At 59.9% G+C, this 24,010-nt stretch overlaps 1 protein-coding gene and 1 long non-coding RNA gene across 5 annotated transcripts in view; one reads left to right on the top strand and one right to left on the bottom strand.

Moving 5' to 3' along the window:
* LOC143691084 (uncharacterized) overlaps positions 1 to 2,192 on the bottom strand; it is a 59,973-nt gene extending 57,781 nt beyond the window's left edge. Inside the window, exon 1 of the long non-coding RNA XR_013179339.1 lies at positions 1,722 to 2,192. This is a non-coding gene — a long non-coding RNA (uncharacterized LOC143691084). The remainder of the gene's footprint in view (positions 1 to 1,721) is intronic.
* On the top strand, positions 274 to 23,958 carry CYB5R3 (cytochrome b5 reductase 3). Of its 4 annotated transcripts, none has more exons than XM_077169073.1 (9): positions 274 to 369; positions 9,519 to 9,650; positions 12,301 to 12,373; positions 12,715 to 12,821; positions 15,069 to 15,198; positions 15,737 to 15,820; positions 15,992 to 16,077; positions 19,048 to 19,147; positions 22,940 to 23,958. In XM_077169073.1, exons 1-9 carry the CDS (start codon positions 349 to 351, stop codon positions 23,110 to 23,112), a joined length of 906 nt encoding a protein of 301 aa, XP_077025188.1. In that variant the 5' UTR covers positions 274 to 348; the 3' UTR covers positions 23,113 to 23,958. The 4 variants fall into 4 exon arrangements, with proteins under 4 accessions (XP_077025188.1, XP_077025187.1, XP_077025189.1 ...); XM_077169072.1 differs by lacking the exon at positions 274 to 369 and adding an exon at positions 2,039 to 2,159; XM_077169074.1 differs by lacking the exon at positions 274 to 369 and adding an exon at positions 2,355 to 2,455.
* Positions 23,959 to 24,010: the final 52 nt, after the last annotated feature.

The following is a 24,010-nucleotide window of genomic DNA, read 5'->3' as shown; positions in this document are numbered from 1 at the left end:
GGCAGGGCCAGGTCCTCACGCAGGCCCGGGAGGCCGCGGTGTAGGTTCGGGATTTTAGTTTACAGCTCATCGAGGCTGGGGATGGAGGCGCCATCTCCCTTCCTTTATGGGGCCAAAGGCGGCCCAGGGAAGGCCAGGGTCGCACAGCCGGCAGACGCCAGCCTCCGGCCCCGCCCGTCCCAGCCCCCCGGGGCCCGCAGAAGCCAGAAGGGCGGGACCGAGCCGGCCCTCCCCCAGTGACGCGAACCGGGGCGGGGCCTGCGCGCGGCTGCCCGACGGTCCGGGCGGCAGCGGCGGCGGCGGAGCGAGCGGCGGGACGAGCAGCGGAGCGAACGGCACGGCGCCACCATGGGGGCCCAGCTGAGCACGGTAGGCGGCAGGGGCCGCGGGCACCCGGCGCGGGGGTCCCAGGCGCCCGGCCGGACCAGGCCCTCGGCCTCCGACTGCTGCTGATGGCGACGCGGCCGTGGGGGCGGGGCGGGGGCGGCGCGGGGGCGCGGGACCCCCTCCCCACTGTGTTCTGCGCCGCCCTGTCCCGCCTCGGCCGTGCCGGCCGCCGCGCCCCGCGGGGACTGTGACTCAAGCTCGGAATGTGTCGCTGGGAGCCGGCCTCCTTCGCCCGAGGGGCGTGTGAGGGAGTGCCCAGGGCGGCCCGGCGGCCCCACCCCTCTCCCCTACCCCCACTTTCCCACCTCTCCCTCCTACCTCCACGCGCGTCAGGGTCCGCTGCTTCCAACCTCTTCCCTCCCCCTCCCGGCCTCCGCCGCGGAAAGGAAGCCTGTGTGTGTGTGTGTGTGTGTGTGAGTGTGGGGTGGGTATGTGATTGTGAATGTGCATGAATTTATATGTGTGTGAATGTGTAAGAGTGCAAGTGTGGGTGTGAGTGTGGGCGTGGGTGCGGATAAGAGGTGAGTTTATATGTGTGCGAGGGTGAACCTGTGTGAGCGTGACGGTGTGACCTGACTAGTCTGTGAATGTGTGAGTGCTTGTGTGTCCACGGATGAGCGTGTACGTGTGCAAATGTGAGGGTGAAGGTGTGTGTGAGAGCATGGGTGTGTGTTTTATTGCTGGCCAGCCCCGCCCTCTCCCCGGTTTCCCGGAAGCAGTAATGGAGGGCTGGCCCTTGGCATCCCCACTCTGGCGAACTGGGATCAGGCCCCAGGGTGCTGGCGGCTCCCTGGGCGTGGGGGGCCTAGCACCAGGGAGAGCCAGGGCTGGAGCCTCCGCCCCAGGCGACTGCGACTTGCTGGGCCTCCTGCTCCTCCCTCCCTGCCTGGGGGAGTGAGGCAAGAGGCCTCTTGGCCTGGGCATTTGCACATAAAAGTGTGCCCAGCCCAGACTCTGGGGGACTTCCTGGCCAAGGGCAGCTTTGCCCATTGTGAACCTGTGATTGCCTCAGCCCCCTTGTGACCCCTGACCATGCTTCCCAGGAATTGCCACAGGTCACCCCCTTCCCCTTCACTGTCCATATGTCGCCTCAGCTCAGAGCACTCCCTGACCCCGTCCCTGGCCCCCGACCCCTGTCCCTGACCCCCATCCCTGACCCCCCTCCCTGACCTCTTACCCACATCCCCCCTCTCTGACCCCCTTCCTGAACCCCCTCCCCAAACCCCATCCCTGACCTCCATCCCTGACCCTCCTCACTAACTCCCCCAACCCCCATCCCGCCTCTCTGACCCCCTCCCTGACCTCCCTCTGCTCCTTTCCCACGGCCCTCTCACCTGATGGCCCGTGCTGGCTGCCTCTGTGGGTGGCTCCCCAGCCTGTGCTGTTGTTGAACAGACAAGCTGGAGGGGGCAGAGTCACTTCTTGGCGACAGGAGGCCCACGCCAGCTCCCTGCTTCATCTGTTCAGGTGGTGGGTGCGGGTTCTGCCAGGGTTGTGCTTAGCCCCCCAACGGTCTCCGTTTCTGCTGAAAGTACTCACAGCACCCCTGAACTGGGCCTTCTCCCGCAGGGGCGCCCCAAGGTCTGGGAGGTGGGCTGGGCGCTGGGTGTACTGGGTATCTTATCTAGGATATGCAGGCTCTGAGGGAGCCTCCTCGCAGACGCAGGGGACTGGCTGAGAGCTTGGCATTGAGTCTGCACTATCGGGGTCTCAGCCTTGCGTCCCAGAGTGTGGTCCCCCACCGGCTGCCCAGGCCACCACCGCCACCACAGGTAGAGTCCCCGGGGCCTTCTACCGTCTGGTCCCCACCCCAGGGCAGCAGAGCTGTGTCTCCCCTGTGGAGGCCCCACCCCTACCCAGCCAGCTAGCTCCAGAGCGGGTGGGCGAGGCAGTTCTGCTGGCCACGTGTCCCTTTTCCTGGGCTCCTTCCCCCTACTGTCCCAGGCCAGGAGCCCCCCGCTGCAGAACTTCCTCCGCTCCCTCCCACTTCCTCCCACTTCCCAAGCCGGGGCCCAGCGGGGAGCAGGACACTCAGATCCTGGGGGGGCAGCTGGCCAGCGGCAGTCAGGTAAGCAGGTGGTCGATTGACTTGTCCAGCACCCTGGGCAGGGAGCTGGCTCTGGGGGGGGCCTGGCCTGCCGGGTGGAAGGCCTGGTGGGTCCCTTTACCTGCCCCAGACCTGGCCTGGGCAGCGTGGACACCTGGGTTCCCAGTTAGGAATTCCAGGTACAAGATGGCTGGTGGGGGGATGGGCACCTCAGCTTTAAAAGCTCCCTGGGGGCATCCTGGGACCCTCCACCATTTCCCCTTTCTCCGTCCTGTGTTATCAGAGGCAAAAAGAGGCGGATGGTGGGTCCCCTGGAGGGGTAGAGCGTTAGCCTCGGGACAGGGAGGACACAGGCAGCAGGTCAGAGCCTGGGAGGCAACTGCCACCCAGACCCCCCAGACAGCTGCTGCGTATGCATGTGTGTGCTCACTTGTGCATCTGTGTGTGTGTGGGTATGTGTGTGCAGCACAGCTGAGGAGGAGCTGGGCGGGGCCTTGGCCTCAGCTGTCCACCTCCTGTTTACTCTGCCTGCTGCTTGTGGGGGTGGTGCTGTGGGCTGGGAGGGGTCCTCTCCACCCCCGTGTCTGTGGGAACAGACACGTCCCAGCCCCATGAGTGGGCAGGGTCCCCAGCTTTCCCGAAGTTAAGTTTGCACCCCTCCCCTGCCCCTTGTGGGGGGTACGCTTTCCTCTGCCTGTGTCTGCCTGCCCACTGGCTTGAGCCTCATGGGTGGGGTCTCCCTGGCACTGTATCCCCACATCAGGCACGGGCCCCGGTGTGTGAGTGGCGCCCACTGGGCCCTGTGGACTGCGTGGCGGTGGTCTTTACCTATAGCTCCCTCTCCAGGTTCGAATGTTTCCCTATGAAAGGGGCCACCCATGCGCTCTCAGCAGCCAGGGCTGCCCCTGGCAGAAACAGGCTGTGTGGTTCCTGGCACGGGCTCGAGCTGGACACCTGGGTTCACGTCCCATCTTGGACCAGGTCTAGGGCCGGAGCCTCAGTTTCCTCCCCTGACATGGGGGTGACCACAGCACCTTCCTCCTAGGCTCAAGATATTCTCACCAGGCCATGCTGTAGACTGGCCACAGACTTGGGGGCCATTGCTGCTGGCAGCACCCCGGGCTGTTTGTCTTCAAAACCCACCTCCCAGGCCTGGAGGCTGGAGGGAAGACAGCTGGGATTTAGCTGTTGCTGCCCATCCTGCCCCAGCTCCTTCCAGCACCCACTGCTGGGGGTGGGGGCGTCTTGTCCCGGGCTGAGCTGGGAGCCTGGATCCTCCCCCAGCACCTGTCCCCAGGCCTGGGTGATGGGTTTTGAAGACAAACAGGATGGGCTGTGTCTGGGGTCTGGGCCTGGTTCCTGAAACTTCCAGACCAAGTAAACAGAGTCTAGGGGGTGGGGGCTCATTATCCCCTCACTAAGTCGTTCCACAAATATTTATTGAGAACTTCTTGCTCTGAGTCCTGAGGATTCAGCGGGATGGGACTGGAGGGATGGAAAGCCCTGCTCCCAAAGGGCCTCCGCCCTGGGGCTCATCCTTCTGTGTTGACCGGGAGCCCGGTGAGGGGCTGGCCTGGCCCTTCTGAGCCCTGGGCTGGCTTCCAGGCGCAGGAAGCTGAAATGCCCAGTATCCTTTCACAAGCCCAGCTCATTCCACAGGACCATGTTTATGGGTTTGGGGTGGGCAAGGCCTCTCTGGGCCTCGGGAACATGGCTGTTCCTGTCTGTCATGGCCTGTGAAAATGCAGGGACTGGGGCTCTGCAGGCTGTGATGTGAGCTGCACGCCATGGGGTCTTACGGTATTCCTTATGGTGTGCTGAAATGGCTGTACAGGGTTTGGAAACAAAACACCAGTGAACACCAAATGGTTGGCTCTTAATGTCATGTCCAGTGCTCCCAACAATGGTGATTTCCTGAGAGTGTGATTTCACTTCAGTGTTTTCCTAAAGTGTGTTCCTGGTGGATATGGAAAAGGCCTGTAGCAGAGAGAATTAGCAGAATGACCTTCACCCTGGGAAGTTAAGAGAGTGGGCCAGGGACTAGGGAAGTCCTAGGAAGGCTGCACAGGGGAAGTGACATTTGAACTGGGCTCTGACAGATGAATAGGAGTTTGCTGGTTAGATGAGCACAGAGAAAGGATATTCAGGGCAGAAGAGAATATATGCAAAGGCCTGAGGCAAAAGGGCATGATGCTGAAGGAGCAGGGAGGTGAGTCTGGAGTTGGGGCCCTACTATAAGGCCTTTTGAGTTTGGGCACTGGGAAGCCATGTATGGTATTTGAGGAGGAGGTGGAGTGGCCTGTTGATTTGGGCAGCCCGGGCTGGAAACAGTTGTTCCAGCCTTCCTGCAGGAGGCGGAATGACAGATTGTAGCGGAGCAGTAGGCTTGGGGGTGGGTTCCGTGACTGGGCACCAAGAGGACAGTGGCTTGGGAAGGGCAGGGCTTTGGGCTGGACAGGCCTGGCCTCCAGTTCTGTCTCCCTGCCCCCCCTCCCCCCGCCGACTGGTTGCATGACCTTGGGCAAGGCCCTGCACCTGTCTGCATCTGGAAACAGGGATGATGGCTCCGCATGGTGTCCCGTGTGTGGTGGTCCGAGGGTCGGCTTGGGGGAGAGTTACTTTTCCTTTCTGGACCTCAGTCTCCTCATCTGTAACTTGGCAGTACTAGCAGCTCCTGCAGCAGGGGGGTGATGGTGGCTTATCCTGGGTAACTCTGGCCCAGGCTTGGGCCATACTGCTGTTTTTCCCTGGTGCAGCCCTTCCTGGCCTTAGCTCTCCACGTGCCCCCCTGTCCTCGATGAGACCATCCTCAGTGGCTGGGGAGGCAAGTGACTCTCCTGAGGTCTCACTGGGACTTGGACCCTGGGCTCTCTGATCCAGACACCAGGACTGCTCCCCAGGGCCTTAACGGAGATCCGGGACAGGGGAGATGCTTGCATGGTGCCCAGGACCTGGAAGGTGCTGGCTGAACAGATGGTAGCTGAAGAATATCTGTGTGGCTTTTGGCTGTGATGGGGCTGGGCCAGCCCCCGCAGGCCTTCCCTTGGGAGCCAGCAGCACACCCCAGGGGCCCAGAGTGCAAGGCCTCGGCTGCAGCCAGCAGGGAGGCCCTGCCTGGGAGGGAGGTTCTGAGCTTTACAAAGGGTCGCTAACAGCAGTCAGGCAGGCTGGAAGCCGCTGGGCCGGTTTGGGAGTGTGGCATGGGGCCAGGCCTAGCAGGGAATCTTAGCCATCTCTGCCCTTTGCTTTGGTCTTCGGTCTCGCAGGTGAGAGTGGCAGGAAAAACTCCTTTGCACGGGGCTCACAGTAGCTGGGTTACAGACCCTTCTGTACCCTGGTCCCCATCTCATCCTCCCCTCCCCTCCCCCAGGGGGTCTTCTCCAGACAAGGACAGCAAGGCCCAGAGAGGGCCGCGCCATGCCCAAGGCCCTCAGCTGGGTCACTGGACCCCTCAGTTGTTTTTTGCCCATCCCATTTACACAGTGGGGGGTAGGGCTGGGCTACAGGGTCCTACAGGCTTTGTCTGTGCCCACTCTGTGCCAGACTTGTCCTGGCCCTCACAGGGGCTGCAGGCAGGGAGGGATCAGACCCCGACTCACCCCCCTGGTTCACGGGTTGGGGAAGGTGGAGATGCAGCCAAAAGATTGAGGAAGTAAGGGGAGACCTGCAGGGTTTCCAGGAAGCGGGAGCGGTGGGGCTGGACTTTGAGAAGTGAGCAGCATCTTACTGAGCCCTGAATAAAGCAGGGGCTACTTCCAGATCAGTGCTCTGCAGAATACACTGTGCTGCAAGATGCTCGTAGCTGTGTCCCATGCAAGAAGCAAGAGGTCTCCATCCATGTAAACAAGAAACTTAGCTCTGAGCTTCCTGGCACCCAGGGCAAAAAGGGGAACTTTTGGGGGTTGTAAGAAGAGAACACACATGGTCATTTTCAGAGAGAACCCAAATATAGGGCGTGTACCCTAGGGAAGGTTGGCTGAATGAACTGTGAAAGCAGCTTTCCTGAGAGCCCGTGTTTTATGTGAACTTTTGGTTCTCAAACTTCTGCTCTTTGACCACCAATTTGGACTCTGCCCATCCCCCCTTTTATTTTGAAATAATTTCAGACTTATACAGAAAAATTGCAAGAATATTTAGAGAGCTCCTGATACTTTGAACCCAGATGGACTAATTGTTAGCATTTGCCATATTGGCTTTATTTTTCTCAATCACTATACATATATATATACAAGCATATATATTGTATATATTAGGTATGTGTAGGATATTTGATATGTTTGAGAATAAGTTGCAGCCAATGCCCCTTTACCCTTAAATATTTCAGTGTTATCTCTTAAGGACAAGGACATTCTCTTACATAACCATTGAACATCAAATCAGAAAAGAATAGAATAACAATTCATTCTAATCTGTGACCTTACTCAGATCTCTTCAATTGCCCCAATATTGTCCTTTAAACTGATTTTTCATGGCCAAGGATCTAATCCAAGACCACGTGCTGCATTCCGCTGTTCTGACTTTCTGATCTGTGTCTTTGGTGCTCTGGGCTGCCCCAGCAAGTTACCGCACACTTGGTTCCTTCAACCGACAGAACGTTCTTCCCCCACAGTTCTGGGGGCCAGAAGCTGAAGGTCAAGGTGTGGGCAGGGCGGCGCTCCCTCCCCCAGCTCCTGTGGCCCCTGTGGCTTGTGGCTGCCTCACTTGCCCCCTGCCCCTGTCTCCACATGGGCTCCGCTGTGCCTGTTCCTCTCCTCTTCTAATGGGGATGCTTGTCATTGCATTTGAGGCCACTTGAATAATCCAGGGTGATCCCATCTCAGGATCCTTTATGAGATTACCTTTGCAAAGACCCTTTTTCTAAATAGGGTCACATTCCCAGGTTGGGGTGGGGGACCCTCATTCAGCCCACTCCAGCCCCCTTCATTTAGCCTTTCTCTGTTTTCCACGGCGTTGACAATTTTGAAGGGGCAAGGCCTGTGACCTTGGAGGTTGTCCCTCGGTCTCCTCGTGGTCGTGTCCTGTTAGAGCCATTGCAGTAAGATTGCAGACTGAGTGCCGGGTACTCGACGCTGCCCGCCCCGTCTCTGGCAGGTTTGCTCTCGCAGCGCTGTCTGCCAGGCTCTCCTCTGCAGAATTGCTCTCAGATGCCTTGAGACCATTCTCGGCTTCTTCCTGAATCTTACCTGGATCCACATGTTTGTATCTGCCCAGGACCCGGCTCCCAGATGGCAGGGTGGCTGCTGCAGGGCACGTGCAGGCCTGCGTGGGGTCAGGCGCTTTCTGTGGCTCTTCTCCAATCCCCACGACCCCAGGGAATCTGGCTTGTGTTCCCCATTTCAGAGATGGAGAAATTGAGTTAGGAGAAGCCAAGTGATCTGTCCAGGGACAGAAGCAGCTAGTGAAGGTGGCTGGCCCTGTTTTCTTTTTGCAAGGGTGTTTCTCCAGGTGAACCCTGAGCAGTGAGCTCTCTGGCCCTCAGGTCTTTGAGAAGCTGAGATGTGATATAAGGGGAACTGATGAGGAGAAGCCCCTCAGGGCATACCGCAGGTCAGCATGGGCCTGAGGTTTGAGAGTGTGATTTTGGGGGCAGGTGGACTTGGGTTCAAATCACCACTTTCCACCTGCCGGCCGTGTGGCCATGGACAAGCCACTTACCCTCTCTGATCTTGATCCCTTCTGTAAAGTGGCAGTGACAGCAGCACCCACTTCATGGGGTTGTCGTCGTGCTTGGCCCAGTTGCTGGCCATAATGATAGAGTATTACGATCTCTGCCTCGGGGCCTTATGCATCACCTGCTCCAGCTAGTTCAGAGAGGGCCAGGGACTTGCCCAGGGTCACACAGCCCGCAGGGGCAGTGCTTCCCAGTGCCCAGCTCAGTGCCACAGTTGCCCCTGACACCCAAAGCCCAGAACCTGGGGCTCAAAGAGGCTCGTGTTCAGCATCTAAGAAAGGTGACTTGATTTACTAATATCTCATTGCCTTGTTCTCCTTGTAGTGGCTCTGTGGGACAGCAAGAAGAGACCACCCACCCAGAGGCCCCAGGGTCTGGGTTCAAAGACGCAGTAGAGCCAGTTGGTCAGGGAAGTCTGCTCAGGTGGATTCTGAGTTGGGGTTTGTTGTCTGTTTACTTAACCTAGGATTTAACATCACTTAATAGGACCGAGGAAGTTGATTAGAGGAAGGGCGAGAGGGAGCATAGATGTCTGATTCTCAAGATTTTGTACAGTACCTGTACCTGTGAGCTTTACTTCAAGCTTCCTGGCAGCCACAGTGAAAAACGATACCTTCTCAGTTATATACCTTTCTTTATAGCTGTTCCTCTGGGGGAATGGAGCTTTTCCAGGCTGTCAGCCCTAAGTGAACTCTTTCTCATGGGACTGAGCACCAAAGACTGAGTCTTCAGTGTCCATAGAAATGAAATGCAGTGATAGGTTTCATACGGCAAGTTTTTGTAACTTTTCCCAGCGGACACTGTCTTCATTTCCTGGCTGCTAAAACAAATACCAGGCAGTGGTATTTCTTAAACAATGGGAATTTATTGGCTCATGGTTTTGCGGTTGGGAGAAGTCCACAGTCAAGGCGTCAGCAAGGCAGAGCTTTCTCCCTGAAGACGGGTAGTTGAGGCTGACTGCCGGCGATCCTTGGCCCTTGTTTTTTCCATCGCAGGGCAGGACACATGGTGGCTTCTTCCCTTTCTCTCCAGGAACTCCATTGAGTTCCAACTTCTGGCTGCTCCCCATGGCCTCTCCTTTTGTGTCCACTTCCCTTTGCTTCGTCCATGTTGGGTGAAGGCCCACCCTCCAATTTGGACATTACTTTAACCAGTGACATGTTCGCATGCCCTGTTCACAAACGGACTCGTACCCACAGGATCTGGGGTTGGGATGTGAGCCTGCTTTTGTGGGGGACCCGATGGAGTCCCCAACAGGCACCAGAGTGGATGCTGGAGTTCCCTGGGTGAGGATGGCAGGGAGAAGGCATTCCAGGCAGAGGGTGGCAGCATGAGCTGGCGCATTTGGGGAGGGGCAGGCGGCAGGGTCCCCCTGGCATCCTGCGCTGACCCCGCAACTGTCCCCCTTTCCAGTTGGGCCACGTGGTGCTCTCCCCAGTCTGGTTCCTCTATAGCCTGCTCATGAAGCTGTTCCAGCGCTCCGGCCCAGCCATCACCCTTGAGAGCCCGGACGTCAAGTACCCACTGCGGCTCATCGATAAGGAGGTGGGTGCTAGCCCCATGAGGGTTGGGGTGTGTGTGTGTGCGTGTATGATGTCTCCTGGCACCTTTGCCTCTTTGCCAGCATCCCAGCACTTCACAAGCACCTGTATGCTCCAGCATGGCCCCCGGGGGGAGATCCTATTAGCTGCCCATTTTATAGATGGGGAAAGTAAGACAGTTTCCCATGCCAAGGCCACCAGTGAGTGGCAGGAGTGGGATTCAAACCCAGGATTCTTTGACCGCAGAGCCCATTCCCTGAGTCACACTCCCTATTCCACAGAGGGTCAGAGTGGAACTTTGGGGTCCGAGCTCCCACTGAACAGTTGGAGGAGGGGGATAGGGTCACTCGAGGTTACCCCAAGTTGAGTAGCACCTGGGTTTAGATGCAGGCCTCCTTGCACTTCCCCTCCAAGTACCCAGTGCCCGGAAGACAGGGACTCAGCCCTCTCCCGCCTCCCAGCCCATCCCAGGCGTCCTCTCCCCACGGCCTGCCACGCGGCGTGCCCAGCTAGCCTGGCAGTGAGGCCACAGCTGCCTTGCAAACCTCGGTCATGATCGAGTACCCTCCTTGCCCTTCTTTGCCGTGTCACCCACTCTGGGCTGCCTCCGTCATCACGGCCCTTCCCTTCCTCTACCTCTGGCTACCCACAGCTGCCTCAGGAGGGGTGTGGCAGGGGAAACTGAGTCACGGACCAGCAAAAGTTACCCACCCAAGGCCCTGGACCCTAATACCGCCCAGGGCACATGCCCAGCTTCCTGAACCTCACCTCCACGTGAATCTTAGGCCTCAGCACACAGCTTGGTGCTTCCTGTGATAGGATTTGTGTCTGTAATGACAATAGGAGTTCACAGAAAAATCGAAAACCAAAGGAAAAGGGGAAATAATTGCCATCTCCCAGATGAGACCACACTCAACCTTACAATAAGTTTCTTACACATGTGCATGCATGCACACACGCGTTTCTTACCGACATGAAATCGGCATGATTTGAAACCTTTTGTAACTTTTTTTTTTATTATTAATTCCAAAAGCAGTGTGTGGTCTGTATGTGCTTGCTATAAAATCCTGTTTGTGAATTCTCACCGCCCCCAGCCTCCAGGCCCACGGCCCGTTCACGGGTCAGCACATCCCCGCCAGACCCTTTGCTGGGCCTCACACCCCTACATTCCTGATTTGTGGGGTGCACGTGTGTGCACCTACTTCCTTTCTTTAAGAACCTATATATGTTTTTTTACCTGCGTCTGCAATGTGGCTGTGTGGTGTGGCATCTAGCCCAGAGCTGCTCCATCATTTGTGACGTCCATCTAGTTTTTTACCATAGGACTGTCGGACAGTGGCTCTTCCCCTCCCCCGTGAGCCTGGGGCTTATTCCAGGGTTTAGAGCTCCCAGGCAGTGGGAACTATCCTCTGCCCTCCCCCAGACAGCCTTGGGGTGGCTCCGAGGGGTCAGCAGTGGGCCTGCTTGTAGGTCCGTTTCCTGGGCTCTGTCAGACCACCCCACTTGGTAATTGGCAGTGTCTTTCCCTCACATCTGGTCTTCTTTCAAAAATGGTCTGGCCTGTGAGTTTTTGACCTTGAACCTCAGGACCAGTCTGTAATCCCGGAATCTGTTTGCCCAGAGTTCAGGGCTCCCTGGAGGAGGCAGCCTTCGGGCTGGGAGCCAAGCCACCTGCCTGTGCCCGCACATCACATGGGGTGCTGCTGCCCCCGAGGCAGCACTCTCTCTGTCTCGGACTGAGCTGGCACTGGCTTCCATGCCGCCCTGTCCCTTTGGAGAAGTCTGTTGTCCTCCCTCCCAGTGGTAACACTGCTCATTCATGGACCCTGCCAGGTCCATGCTGCTGGCCCCGGGTATGAGCATGTGCACGCCGGCTCCCTGACTTCCACCCAATCCCTCCACATCCCCCCTCCTGGGTGCAGGGGAGACCACCCAGGGGCCTCCGGGAGCCCCAGGCAGGAATCAAGGCACAGGATTTGGTTCCCAGACCTGAGTGGTTCCCTGTGTGACCAGGAGCGGCTTACTCATCACCCAGTCCTTGTTGGGGATCATTTGATGGGGCTTCTGGGGACTTTAGTCCCCTCCCCCAAAGGGGAGCTAGCCGCCACCCTCCCACTCCTTCCTGGGCCCCAGAGCCCACCTGTGCTGGGCAAAGGCTTCAGTCAGCAGGGACTTCCTGGGCACTTCCTGGCATGCCTAGCTTGGCTTCAGCCAGAACTGCTTCACTTCTCAGGGGGGCCTTTAGGTGCAGTGGCTTCTAGATCCCCTCCGTTGAGATCCAGAGACATGAGGACTTGTCTCAGCGCAGCCCCCCCACTTGCCAGTCCTGTCCCTGAGTTCTTTAGGCCACTCCCCAAGCTGGCGGCAGAGGTGGAGTCTGCCCGCCTCCTCCTGGAATTTTCTGGGCTCTCTGGCAGTCTCCCCTTGGGACCCTGGTCCACGCCCTGCTCCAGCCACCTTGGTGTGTGGTCGTGGGGGGTCACTGTCCCCTTCTGGGCCCACGAGAGCTGGATTCCCCCCGCATGTGTCTGTCCTGTCTGGGTCCTAATACATGTGTGCTGGTGTGCGGCATCAGTGTTCCTTCTCGCGTGGGCTCGGGCCCTGTGGCCCCCTGCCCCTGGGTGCTGAACAGTGCCTTTGGGGCCTCTTCACAGGTCGTCAGCCATGACACCCGGCGGTTCCGCTTCGCCCTGCCGTCGCCCCAGCACGTCCTGGGCCTCCCCATCGGTGAGTCCAGCCCCACCCCAGACAGACGCCTGTGCCAGCAGCTGGGGTTCCGGGTCATAGAGATTGGGGGGTCTTGTTCTTCATTTGGGAAAGCAGGGAAGGCTTCAGGGAGGAGGTGACCGCTGTTCTGGGCCTTCGTGGGTGAGTTTGTCTAAATGAGAATGGGAGGGGCCCGGCATCTCTGACAGTGGGTGGGATGGGAGTGGGGTCAGCCGCAGCTGTGGCCAGGCCAGGCCTCGAATGCTGGGTCATGGGGAGCCATGGGTGGGGGGGATGGCCAGACCTGGTGGATGCTGGCAGAGCTACCCCTGGCCCAGCATCCCCGGCCCTCCCTGCCGCAGGCCAGCACATCTACCTCTCGGCTCGAATCGACGGCAACCTGGTCATCCGGCCCTACACGCCCGTCTCCAGCGACGACGACAAGGGCTATGTGGACCTGGTCATAAAGGTGAGGTGTCCAGGCCACGGCCGTGGGGCTCGGGGTCGAGGCTGAAGCCTCCATGGGGGCCCTTGTCCCTCCCCAGCCTGGGCTCTCAGAACACAGCCCTCCTTTGCGCCTGGTCCCTGAGTGCAGCAAATCATAGGTCAGCATCTAAAGCCCGAGCAGGGGTCTCAGAGGGCAGGGGCTGGGATTCAGGCTACGACTTCAAACGAGGACTTGCTCCTGGACAGAATGGCCAGCTGCGTGTACAAGCAGCCACACTCCTGAGGCACACGTCACCGTGGTTAACCTGGCAAGGCCCGGGTCTCTGGGGGTTTTGGGGGCAGTCCAGGGGGGCAAGGCCTGCCTGCTCCAGTACACGCGCCATGTCGTGGGGTCTCGGAGCCCGCAGTCCTCTCCCGAGCGTGTTTCTCCACACAGTGTCCTGTGGGCTGCGAGGGGGATAGCAGGAGATGCTCGTCGTGCCTTGTCTGGACGGGTGGGGCTAGGGGAGATGGGGGTCCATCACGGAGGTGGGGGTGGGTAAAATGGGTCAGAAGCAGCCTTTCAGAAAAGCACAGTGACTGGCAAGGAGCTTAGAAAACACGGCGCTGAATGGAAAAGCCAAACGGTGACGAACGCGACAGGGTGCATTTTTGCAAAAACTAGAAGAACTAGTTTTTAGTGGTGACCCATATTCTCTGATGACATGTCCACCACGGGAGAACCAGCCCAGGCTGGTCTGGGTATTGGACAGCCTAGCTGCCCACAGTCTGCACTCCCAGTGACAAGGCCTCCTGTCCCTCCTCCTGTACAGGCCCTTGGAGCCCCTCGCCAGGCCCTTCTTGGGTGGAGGGACAGAGGCAGAGACCCCCGCTGGGCTGCAGCCCTGAGTCTCAGCAGGGCCTGGGGGGGGGCACTGGGGTGGCCGCTGTCCCCACCCTGGCCTGGCATCCCTCTTAGACCAGGTCCTTTGGAGAGACACTGTGAGGTCAGTTTCACATAGACACTGTGCTGGGGTGGCTTGGGGGTACCCCAGTCAGTCCTGCCCTGCCTGCAGGAGCCTCTGGTTGGATGGCAGCCACTGAACAAATAATTACCCAGAGAGGCCACACTCTTGGGTCAGTGCCCAAGGGGGGAAGTACCTGAAGCTGAGCCCTCAAACCCAGAGCTGGCGGGACAGGACAGAGAGCTGCTTCCCTGAGCAGGTGACAGTGAGATATTAGAGATGTAAATAAGCACGTCCACCACGTGAAGAGGGAAGAAAAGGACATTCCAAGTGCAAAGGTCCTGAGGTCGGAAGGAGGTTGAAGGCAAAATGGCTCAAGGTCGGTTGGGGACGTGGCGTGGGCAGTGGGGCCAGGGCACAGAGGGCCTTGGTGGCCTCTCCACTGTTTGGAGCTTTGGCCACAGCGAAAGGGAAAGTGGCAGGTGAGTGAGTGAGTTCACATCCGTGTTGACCTCACTGGCTGGATGTGGACAGGATGTTGTTGGATTCATGTGGAGGACGGAAAACTTACAAATGGCTGCACCCCACCCCTGGCTTTGCTGGCTCCCTTGGCCCTGGACATGTTGGGATTCCCAGCCTGGCACACGGAACCCAGGGCAGTGTGCTCCCCCCTCTGTCCCCCACATAGATGTAGCCCCACAAACTCTCCTGCCCTCTTAGGCCTCCTTGCCTTTGCACATTCCATCTTCTTCCAGCCGCTGTTCCCCCTTCTTTGCCCATTAGACTTCTTGTCTATCTTGTCCGCCAAGGACCTTTGCAGATGCTCCCTCCACAGGCCTCCCACAGCCCCAGGCAGCGTGAGCAGCTCCCTGCTCTCTCTCCATCTCTCACACGTGCTCACAGCATTTCCCTGGTTCCCCAGGCAGTAATCCAGGAGGGTGGACCAATCTGAGCTGGTCCAAGAGCTTCATGGGGGCAGTGATGTTTCGATGGCACAAAAAAGCACAAAACAGAAGGAACTGAAAGTCCCCCAGGGGGGTCCTGCTGAGTGGGCTGTGCAGAGCCTTCACCGCACTGAGGGGTGTTGCAATCTCCTGGCATGAGGGGGTGGCTGCTGAGTTCGGGTGGCTGTTGGCACCGGGCCCCCTGATGGGTTGGCCTTGTACCCCAGGGTGACCCTCTGCTTTCCAGGGGGACGTCAGATGGAGGGCGGACAGCTGGGGGCCCAGGATGTGGGTCAGGTACTTCCTTCCCACTTGGACCTGGCACTTGCCCCAGTGACCCTGGGCGACCTGGGGCCTGAGGACGGCAGGTGTGTCTTGCAGGTTTACTTCAAAGACACCCATCCCAAGTTTCCTGCTGGAGGGAAGATGTCCCAGTACCTGGAAAGCATGAAGATTGGAGACACCATTGAGTTCCGGGGCCCGAATGGGCTGCTGGTCTACCAGGGCAAAGGTAACTAGGGTTGGGACCCCCCCACACAGGTGTGGCGTATGTGAGCAATCTGGGAGTCCTGGGTTCGAGCCCTGACGGCTACTGTCTGGGGGGGTGACGCTTGTCAGCCAAGCCATGTCCTCTCTGGGGTCTCCGTTTCCCTGGCTGTGTGGGGACAAGGGGCCAGTACAGGGGTTGCACACTGGCTGTCCTTGGGGTCCAGATCCGGCCCCCAGACCAGCTTTGTTGAGCTCATCCAGCATCTGAAAACAAACAAGACAAAGCCTGTGTTGGGAGCTTCCAGTTCTGAGACTCTGCTATCCCTTGCTACAGTGAGGAGCTCCTTATATTCCTTTTTGGCATATGAATTTGAGACCCTGAGCTGCAGCCCCTGACCCAGCCTGGTCCCTAGGGGTCCTGGTGTCTACAGCTGCTGCGGCCAGGGTTGAATGGCTCTTGCCTCCGACCCTCCAGCCCTGAAAATGAGGGCAGATTCTCCGGCCTGCTGACCCCAGCACGGCATGCAGGAGAGCTGGTCTCACCTCCTTCTCTCTCCCAGGAAAGTTCGCCATCCGTCCAGACAAGAAGTCCAGCCCTGTCATCACGACGGTCAAGTCTGTCGGCATGATTGCGGGAGGAACGGGTACGCGGGCCCGCTCGCTGGCCAGGGGGACGCCGCAAGGGGGGTTGGGTGTGGGAGGGGGCTCAGTTTTCCAGTAGCCGTGGGCAGCCCATGGGCAGGGGCTGGGCCCGAGCCCCCCACCCCCATGTGTTTGGTGGGCACTCGCTCAGTGCGTTGGGGGGTGTTTTGCAGGCATCACCCCGATGCTGCAGGTGATCCGCGCCATCCTGAAGGACCCGGCTGACCACACCGTGTGCCACCTGCTCTTCGCCAACCAGGTCAGTGGGTGGCCTCCACCGTGGGCCAGCCTGGCTCGGACAATGGGGCCCAGCAGGGCGCTGCCCACGGGTCCGACCAGCCCTGCCAGGGTCTCTGGGGCGGTTGGCGGTGGGGCCCCTGGCACACTCTGCACAGGTAGCCTCAACTTTGAGGGGCCGGGCCTTTCGGTCCCTCCTGAGTCCCCCGGTCTGACCGGAGCCGGGTGGGAGGTACCTGGGGCCACCACCCACCTCCCTCCCTGAGGTTTCTCCATGGTGTTTCCTCCACACCGCAGAGCCCCCTCCACCAGCAGGGTTTGCTGCCCACCAGTGAAGTGGGGAGACGGCTGTCCTGGCTTGGGCGGCCTAGACTGGAGGGGCCAAGGGCAGATGGTTGCACGAGGGCCCTGAACTGGTGGGCATTTGAGGTCCGGGGGGTGAGTTCGTACCCTGACTCCTGAGGTTATGTCCCTGCATCCCTTCTCTGCCTGCCCTGCCCACTGTGTGGCCTTGGAAAGTCACTTCCTTCTTGGGGCCTGGCTCCTCGCCTGTGGGCTGTGCTGGCGAAGTGAGATTGTTCCCTGGGTCTTTCCGGGCCATTTCATGACTGTGGATACAAGGACTTGGTCATGTGACAGCCTTTTGGGGAGAGGCCAAGATGACGCTCCCCCCACCATGCCGTGGGGGCCATGCCCAGAACCCCTGTGCCTCAGATAAAAGGTTCGAGTGAGCTTGTCCCCAGGGTCCATATGGCCCGAGCCCTGCCTTGTCCACCTGTGAGGAAACTGAGTCTGGAAGGGATGGCCTTGTCTGAATCCTTGGATGCAGCAAACCCTTCTGGAAAAGGCTCTAGTTGGGGATGGGGCGGGAGTGGCCTGAGACTGCGGAGAGCCCTCCCCTCCCTTCCTCTCCCCTTCCCCTCCCTCTCCCCTCCCTCTCCCCTCCCCTTTACTCTTCCCCTCCCCTCTCCTCCCCCCACAGCTGCTGGCAGCTGCCTTGAGACCAGCCAGGGTGGTCTTTATCAGGCCCAGGGGTGGAAAGAGTCAGAATGTCTCTGCTGGCTGTGGGGCACAGGGCGAGCAGCAGTAGGACTTGGCAGTGCGGGGTTTGAGTCTCCGTGAGGCCCTCGGGCCTTGGACGACGGGCAGGGCACCTCACAGGGCTGTGGGCCGCCTTAGCCTGTTGGCCGGGTGGAGGGATTGCCCTGGCCCACAGCTATGGACGCTGGGGTGCAGACAGGGCCGTGAGCGTGTGTGTCTCCCAGGAAGCGCGGCCATCCCAGGCCAGGGCCCGGAGCCCCCTGTAGGGCTCCACCCATTGTCCGGCCAGCTGTGTGGGGCATGGGCCAAGGGAGCAATGGGGCCTGGAGGGTGCGTAGGGACAGGCCTTGCACCCAGGGCCTGGCGGACAGGCGTGGGGGGATGGGCAGGGCTGCAGCCCCCCGGCAGCCCCCGCACTTCTCCCGGCCTTTGGAGGATGAGGGCTCCGCGTTGGCATCCCGCTCTGGAAGGCCGAGGAGCGGCGGGTGTGCGCCTGGGGCCCCGGGAGTGGACAGTGGGGGGCCGGCAGGCTCTGGCCATCCCTGCTGTGCGTCCATCCCTGTGGGGGCAGCATCATGGGGCGGGCAGCGGCTCCGGATCCCGGCCAGGCACTGAGGGTGGAGAGGCCCTCGCTTCGGCCAGGTGCTGCTGCCTTGTGGTCAGTGCAGGTGCCTGCTAAGGGTCAGGCGTGGGTAGGGTCAGCTCCCCAGCCTGAGTTTTATGTTGGGGGTGGTGGCGGCAGCAGGGACAGTCCCAGGCTCTCAACTGCGGCCACCCCAGTGCCTGGCAACTGGTCATTCGTGTGTGTGTGTGTGTGCATGTGTTCCAGTCTCCAGGACAAACTCCTGGGAGACTGAAGGGTAGGACAGGGCAGCAGGTACTGGGTAAATAGTGGCAGCTGTGGCTTCAGAACCTCTGTCCTTTCCCTGCCCTCCTGCCCCTCTGTGGTCGCTCTCCTGCTGTGTGTGGAGGTCCCATTGGGCACATGGTGGGACGGGTGCTGCTCGCAGTCCTGAGGAGCAGAGATGCTGACCCCTGACCCCTAGCAGTTGGCTAGCAGGTCAGCCTGCCCCTAGTTTTCCTGACAGCCTCACGAGGTCAGTCTTGCTGCCCCCAGCCTGAGGGGCCCTGTCTGTCTGTGAGTGACCTGCAGACTCATGGGGCACGTACCTGGGCCAGCGGCTGTGATCAGAAATGGAAAGAGGGGCCAAGCCGGGTGGTGGTTCTGAGCGGAGACTCCTGATGGCACCTGGGGGATCTGGGAAGGCTTCCTGGCAGAGGTGACCCTGGTCTGAACCATCCCGGCCCGTGTGCAGCTGGCCTGGTGAAGCAGGGCTGGGGGTCGTAGGCCAAGCAGAGCAGGCAGCTTTGTCAAGCCTGTATGATTGGGACCTGGTTTCTGTTCCCCAGCTTATAGATGAGATGCCAAAATGTAAAGTTGTGCCCAAGTCCCACGAGCGTCTAGAGGCCAGCCTTCATTATTTTAGCTGAGTCACTCACTATCTTAAGTACTATGACAGCCCTGAGAATGACCGTGATGAATATTTTGGTGTATTTCCTTCCCATCTTTTCTCTCTGCAACTATAGTTGAGTTCTTTTGAGTTGCTTTTCCTCCTCCTCATTGCATTGTGCACGCTGCCCCATGTCATTAAAGGGCCATTTGTAATGCTGTGTTGTCCCCAGACATCACATCTCCACTTCTGGGGGGCCGTTGAGGCTGTGTCCAGTTGGGGCCACTGTAAAAACGCCTCAGTGAACATCTTCGGCGGGACCTCGCTCGGCTCCTTACATGGGGTGGTACAAAGGGGCATGGACATTTTGGGGCTCTGGGTGAGCTGTGCCAGACTGTCTCCCTAGAAGCGCTGTGAAGGGTGTGGGCCAGCACTTATTTCAGACGCAGCCCCCCTGGCCAGCCCCCCATGACCGCTTGGCCCTGTCCCCATCTGCACAGACCGAGAAGGACATTCTGCTGCGGCCTGAGCTGGAGGAGCTGAGGAACGAGCATTCCGCCCGCTTCAAGCTCTGGTACACGGTGGACAAAGCCCCTGATGGTGAGTGGGGCGAGCCCTGTGCAGGGTGGGGTGGCAGATGCCGGCCCCTGCCCACCTGTGCCGCGCCGCTCACGGCACAGAGCCTTTGGCCTGCACGATCTCATTTGGTGTCCCTGGGAGAGGGAGGTGGTGTTAGCCCATCACAGACAAGGACTCCCATCACACAGCTGGGAAGCGCTGGACCTGGGCCTCGACCTCGGGTCCCTGCCTCGAGAGCCTGTCCTGCTGCACCACCCCACTGGGCAGAGAAGGCCCACATCCTCGCCTGGGCTGGGCTCCCTCGAGGGCTGGGGCCACTGCACCCCCTTTGCAGCTTGTACCCCATCAGGCACCTTGCATCCATTTGTTCTCCATCGTCAGCCCCAGCAGGGTGGCACGGAGCTGGCCAGAGTTCCCTGCTCCCTGCATTCCACCTGCCCAGGTGGTTACGCTCTGCCGAGGTCACACAGCGAGTTGGAGGGTGGGGGCAAGGCCACAGAGGAGGCAGAGAATGGGGGCTGCGGACCCCACACTTGAAATGAGGTTGTTCTCTGGAAGGAGTGTGGGCACAAGAACAATCCTCGTTTCTTCTTTACTGCAAGAGAAGCAGGAGTTCGGGTTTCCTAGTGGATGGTGCAGGCCCTGGAGCTGGGAGACTCTGCGGAGTTGGGGGGCCTGCGGGAGGGCACCTGCCCATTCAGCTGCAGGCAGCGCTGCGTGAGGACCTGGGCCTCCTGTGGCCAGGCCTTTCCACTCTCTGAGAGGAGCTGAGAATCCCGATTTTCCTGGGAAATTTCTCAGTGTTGGAAACTGGACATTTTTGAGGCTCCCTCTAAGCCCACAGCGCCAGCATGCAGTCTGCAGGTCACGACTGCCCACTCCCGCTCCTGCTCTGCCTCTCGCTCTTGCCATGGCCCACGGACCCCCGGAGCCCCCCCAGTGGGGATCCACCATCCACCCAACACTTGGCCCTCCCCGGGAAGTGAGCTGCAGACTCGGCGCTCACGCCCGTCTTGTGAGCCAGGTGCTCGGGGCCCGTGCCTGGGAGGAGCCACGTCGAGTGTTTGAGCCTCGTGGGTAGCAGCCAGGCCTGGGGGCAGGTGTGCGGAGCCCACTGTGGTGCCCCAGAAGCTGCTCAGTTAGTGCATCGCAGGGCAGGGAGTGGGTGGTCCGTGTGACTGGGGAGAGCGAGCCGGGCTCAGTGAGGGGTGCAGTTAGGTCTGTGGGGGGCACCCCGGATAGAGCTGCTGTTCTTCTAGTGGAAAAGGGGACATTTATGTGGTACCCACGTCTCGGTCAAACAGGGGTCAGTGAGAGATGGTCTCGCTCCCTTCTGGTGGCAGTTTTAGCAGTGTGGGGGACTGTCTGCCTTCTGGGGACAGTTTTCCTAACAAAATCAATGAGGAGGCAATGAGAGGTGCAGTTCAGTAGTCAAGCACCTGATGCTTAAATTTACTACCACCCTGATTTATAGTTCAGGAGGGGCTGAAGCATTGCTTTAACAGCAGCATAAGCTGAAATTCTAGAAGTTGGGAAGGAAAATGGTAACAGGCCAGTCCAGCTGTGCCCCGCCTTGTTCCAGAAGGGACTTTAGGCAGCTTACAAGGACTCACACGGTGAGTCAAAGAGTAGTGTAAGTGGAAGACAGGAGTCAAAGAAAAACAAGGACAGGACCAGAAACGGAATTAGGAATGCAGTTTTTACAAACAGGTAGAACATAATGCACAGTTGCCAGAATACTTACATTGTTCTGAGCTTCCCGGCAGCCAAGGTGAAAAGGGAGATATGGTCAGTCCCCACTGACGGTGCCCCTGAGGGCTAAAAGCACAGCTGACTCTTGCAGGTCCCACAGTCAGCAGGGGACTGTCCTGGCCCTGCCCACTCCTGGGGTCCCCCCAGAGGTGCACAGTGTGAGGCAGTGAGCTTTGTCCATCTTGGCAAGGCCCCTCACTGCCAGCCAACACCCTCTCACCTTTAGCTGTTGCAGCAGCATTTCTCTTGGCATCAAGGACTCTGGGGAGGTTCCTTTGACTGCGAGGAACAGAGGCAAGCCAGATGATGATCATGGGGTCTCAGGGCTGGAGGGACTCATGGGGGTAGAAAACCATCCCTGGCTTCAGCCAATCCTGGTGGAGCCCTGTGTATCTGCCCACCCCTCCCAGACAGGCATCTGTGGTGCCGGTGACAATTCATCTCCTCTCCTGCCACTTGCAGCTCCTCCCCTACTTCTGGGGGGGGTGGGGTGTCTCTCCCTACTCCTGTTCTCGGGGCCTAGCCTCTTACCTGCACCTCCAGAGCCCCGTGGAGCATCTGTGCAGACTGGCCCTCCCCATCCACTGAGCAGAACTCGGTCTGGCCTGGGTCAAGCACCCACAGTGGGACCAGGAGGAGGGAAGGGAGCAGGCACTGGGCGTCTGCCTGTCTGTCCCTGTGGGGCTGAGCTCCTACTGAGTTTCGCCCTGCAGGTGTGACTTGTGGGGGGGGGGGGAGTCCTGCCTGGCAGGGCCTGTCTCCTGAAGCCCCTGCCCCCCTACCCCCCGCCAAGTATCATTTCTCCCAACTGAACATCAGAGCCAGCCGCGAAGGGCAGTGAGTTTAAGACTTGGCTGCTCCAACAGGTGTTGTGCTGGGGACCCTGCTGCAGCTCCTCTGTGACCTGAGATGAGAGCCCCTCTGGGCCTTGAAACCTCCTGGCGCAATGAGCTGTCAGACCTGGGAGGGTCCTGCCGGGCGGACACTTGGCCTCCAGGCCGCGCTGTACCCCGAGGGTCCTCAGCACACATGTGGGTGGCTTGGTCACAAACTGCCCAGACACAGGAGCAGCTTCCAGAGCCTGAGCTCTTCAGTGCGGGCGAGGGGCCTGGACCTGCCTCCGTCGCAGGGTGGTGGAGGGGCCTGGTGCGGCACGGGCCCAATCGGCCTCTTCTCTGGGGAGCAGGGCCTTGCACCGCCCTCCTTGCGCATTCCCAAAAGTCGGATTGTTTAGCAACACATTGGAAAGAAGGCAGGGAGACCTCTCACGTGGACCTAACCCGTGAGGTAGGCAGGGACGGCACTGTGCGCACAGATGTGGAAACTGAGGCTGGGTGGGATACTGCTTCCTCTGGCAGGGTGGGCATCTCCTTGCCCCAATCATCAGCACCCCATTCTGGCAGACCCCTGGGATGCTCGCACACAGTCCTTGTTAGTTACTTGGGGAATAAAAAGGCTCCAGAATGTGGGTGAATCCTGGAGGTATGGCGTGCACACTTGGGGCTGCCGCCATGGGGTCCTGGGGCTTGGAGCTCAGCCCCAGCCCTGCCGCGCTCAGGTTCACTGAGTGTTCCGGGCATGCGCCCTCATTGCTTTTGAGCCAGGCCCTGGAGACAAGCATGGGCGTGGCGCACCCATGGATGGTGGGCCTGTAGATGGGGACAGCAGCTGTTTGGTGGCTGGAGAGCGTCCCTTGATCCACCTGGGGTTAGGCACTGGCTTGGGCCTCGGTTTCCCCAACTGTGAACTGGAATCAGCACCCCCTGCCTCTGTCCATCCAGGGGTGGTTTTAGGGCCTCGTGAGAAGCCAAATGGAAGCCAGAAGAGGCTTTGCAAACTGTAAAGCGAGGGGCTTGTAAGCTGGTTTCAGCTGCCGGCCCGCGGTTGGGGGGTGCGGCGGGGTGGGGGACGCCTGGGCAGGGCAGGACTTGTCTGGCCCCAGCTCTCTTCCTCCTTCAGATGACTGTTGAAGGCGAGATTGGGGGAGGGGTGGGATTGGGGGGCGCATGTGCTGTGTGGGCCTGGGCACGTGCACACCCACCCGCCCGCCTCTCCCCACAGCCTGGGACTACAGCCAGGGCTTCGTGAACGAGGAGATGGTCCGGGACCACCTGCCGCCGCCGGAGGAGGAGCCGCTGGTACTGATGTGCGGCCCCCCGCCCATGATCCAGTACGCCTGCCTGCCCAGCCTGGAGCGCGTGGGCCACCCCAAGGAGCGCTGCTTTGCCTTCTGAGGCCAGGCACTGGCCGCCCACCCACTCCCCGCGCCCCTCTACACCCGCCCCCTCCAGTTCCTTAACTCATCTTGCCCCGGATCTGCCAGGTTCAGCCGGGGCTGCCGGTGCCCTGGGGCCCCACTGCAGCAGGGCTCTAGCCGTCTTCAGGGCAGGGTCCAGCCTGGCCCTTGCCAGAGCGGCCTGGCTCCCCTACCCTGGTGACTGTTCCCACCCCACGCTACAGGGCTGAGGCTGCCAGCACCTTGCACCCCACTACCACCCCCACCCCAAGGCCCCCAGCCATGGCCCACGGTCTGGAGACAAATGTATGGGCCGCTCCAGCCACTGTCCTGCTGACTCTTGCTGTAGCCCCTTACTGCCAGCCTCGGGGCCCTGGGGATTCGGGCCACACGGGACCGCTGCCCAGCCTCAGCACTGACACTGTATGTGACACCCTCTTAGGGAGGGATTTGCGGGGGCCGAGAGGCTGTCCCCAACCCACCCCGTCCAGGGTCCGGGCCGGTCTCCCGGAGGCTGGGGTGGGGGCAGGGTGCTGGGCAGGGCCTGTCTGCCGGCCCATGGGCCCTGAAACCCAAGGCCCACCCCAGGCTGCCTTGGAGCTTGGGCCCTGGCTGGGACTGCCAGCCTGGCGGGCAGAGCGAAGCCGGTGTCATCTGTTCTGTCCCAGACCCGCCCCTCCTGCTCTCGCAATGGGGGCAGATTTCGAGCAGTGCCTCTGGTCTGAGAGACGTGCAAATACACGGTGGTCTCGACGTTGCCTTTAGACAACAGCTGTATTAGCCTCTTGCGTATCAGCTTTTTCAGAGTCATTTATGAGCAGAATAAAACTGAAGTACAACTTTACTGATCGGAAGCCTCCTGCACTCCTTGCCGACTCTGGCCTGGGTCACTGCAG

Source organism: Tamandua tetradactyla, chromosome 7 (assembly GCF_023851605.1).
Source record: "Tamandua tetradactyla isolate mTamTet1 chromosome 7, mTamTet1.pri, whole genome shotgun sequence".
NCBI classification, from domain to species: Eukaryota; Metazoa; Chordata; class Mammalia; order Pilosa; family Myrmecophagidae; genus Tamandua; species Tamandua tetradactyla.
The sequence above is the reverse complement of the archived record's forward strand: the minus strand, read 5'-3'. Positions and strand labels throughout refer to the sequence as shown.

Bases quoted from the DNA above. Each gene is read 5' to 3' on its own strand.
- CYB5R3 (XM_077169073.1), top strand. From the start codon at position 349: ATGGGGGCCCAGCTGAGCACG. The intron at 370-9,518 runs GTAGGCGGCAGG...CCCCCTTTCCAG, and splicing joins TGGGGGCCCAGCTGAGCACG to TTGGGCCACGTGGTGCTCTC. The intron at 15,199-15,736 runs GTAACTAGGGTT...TCTCTCTCCCAG, and splicing joins GCTGGTCTACCAGGGCAAAG to GAAAGTTCGCCATCCGTCCA.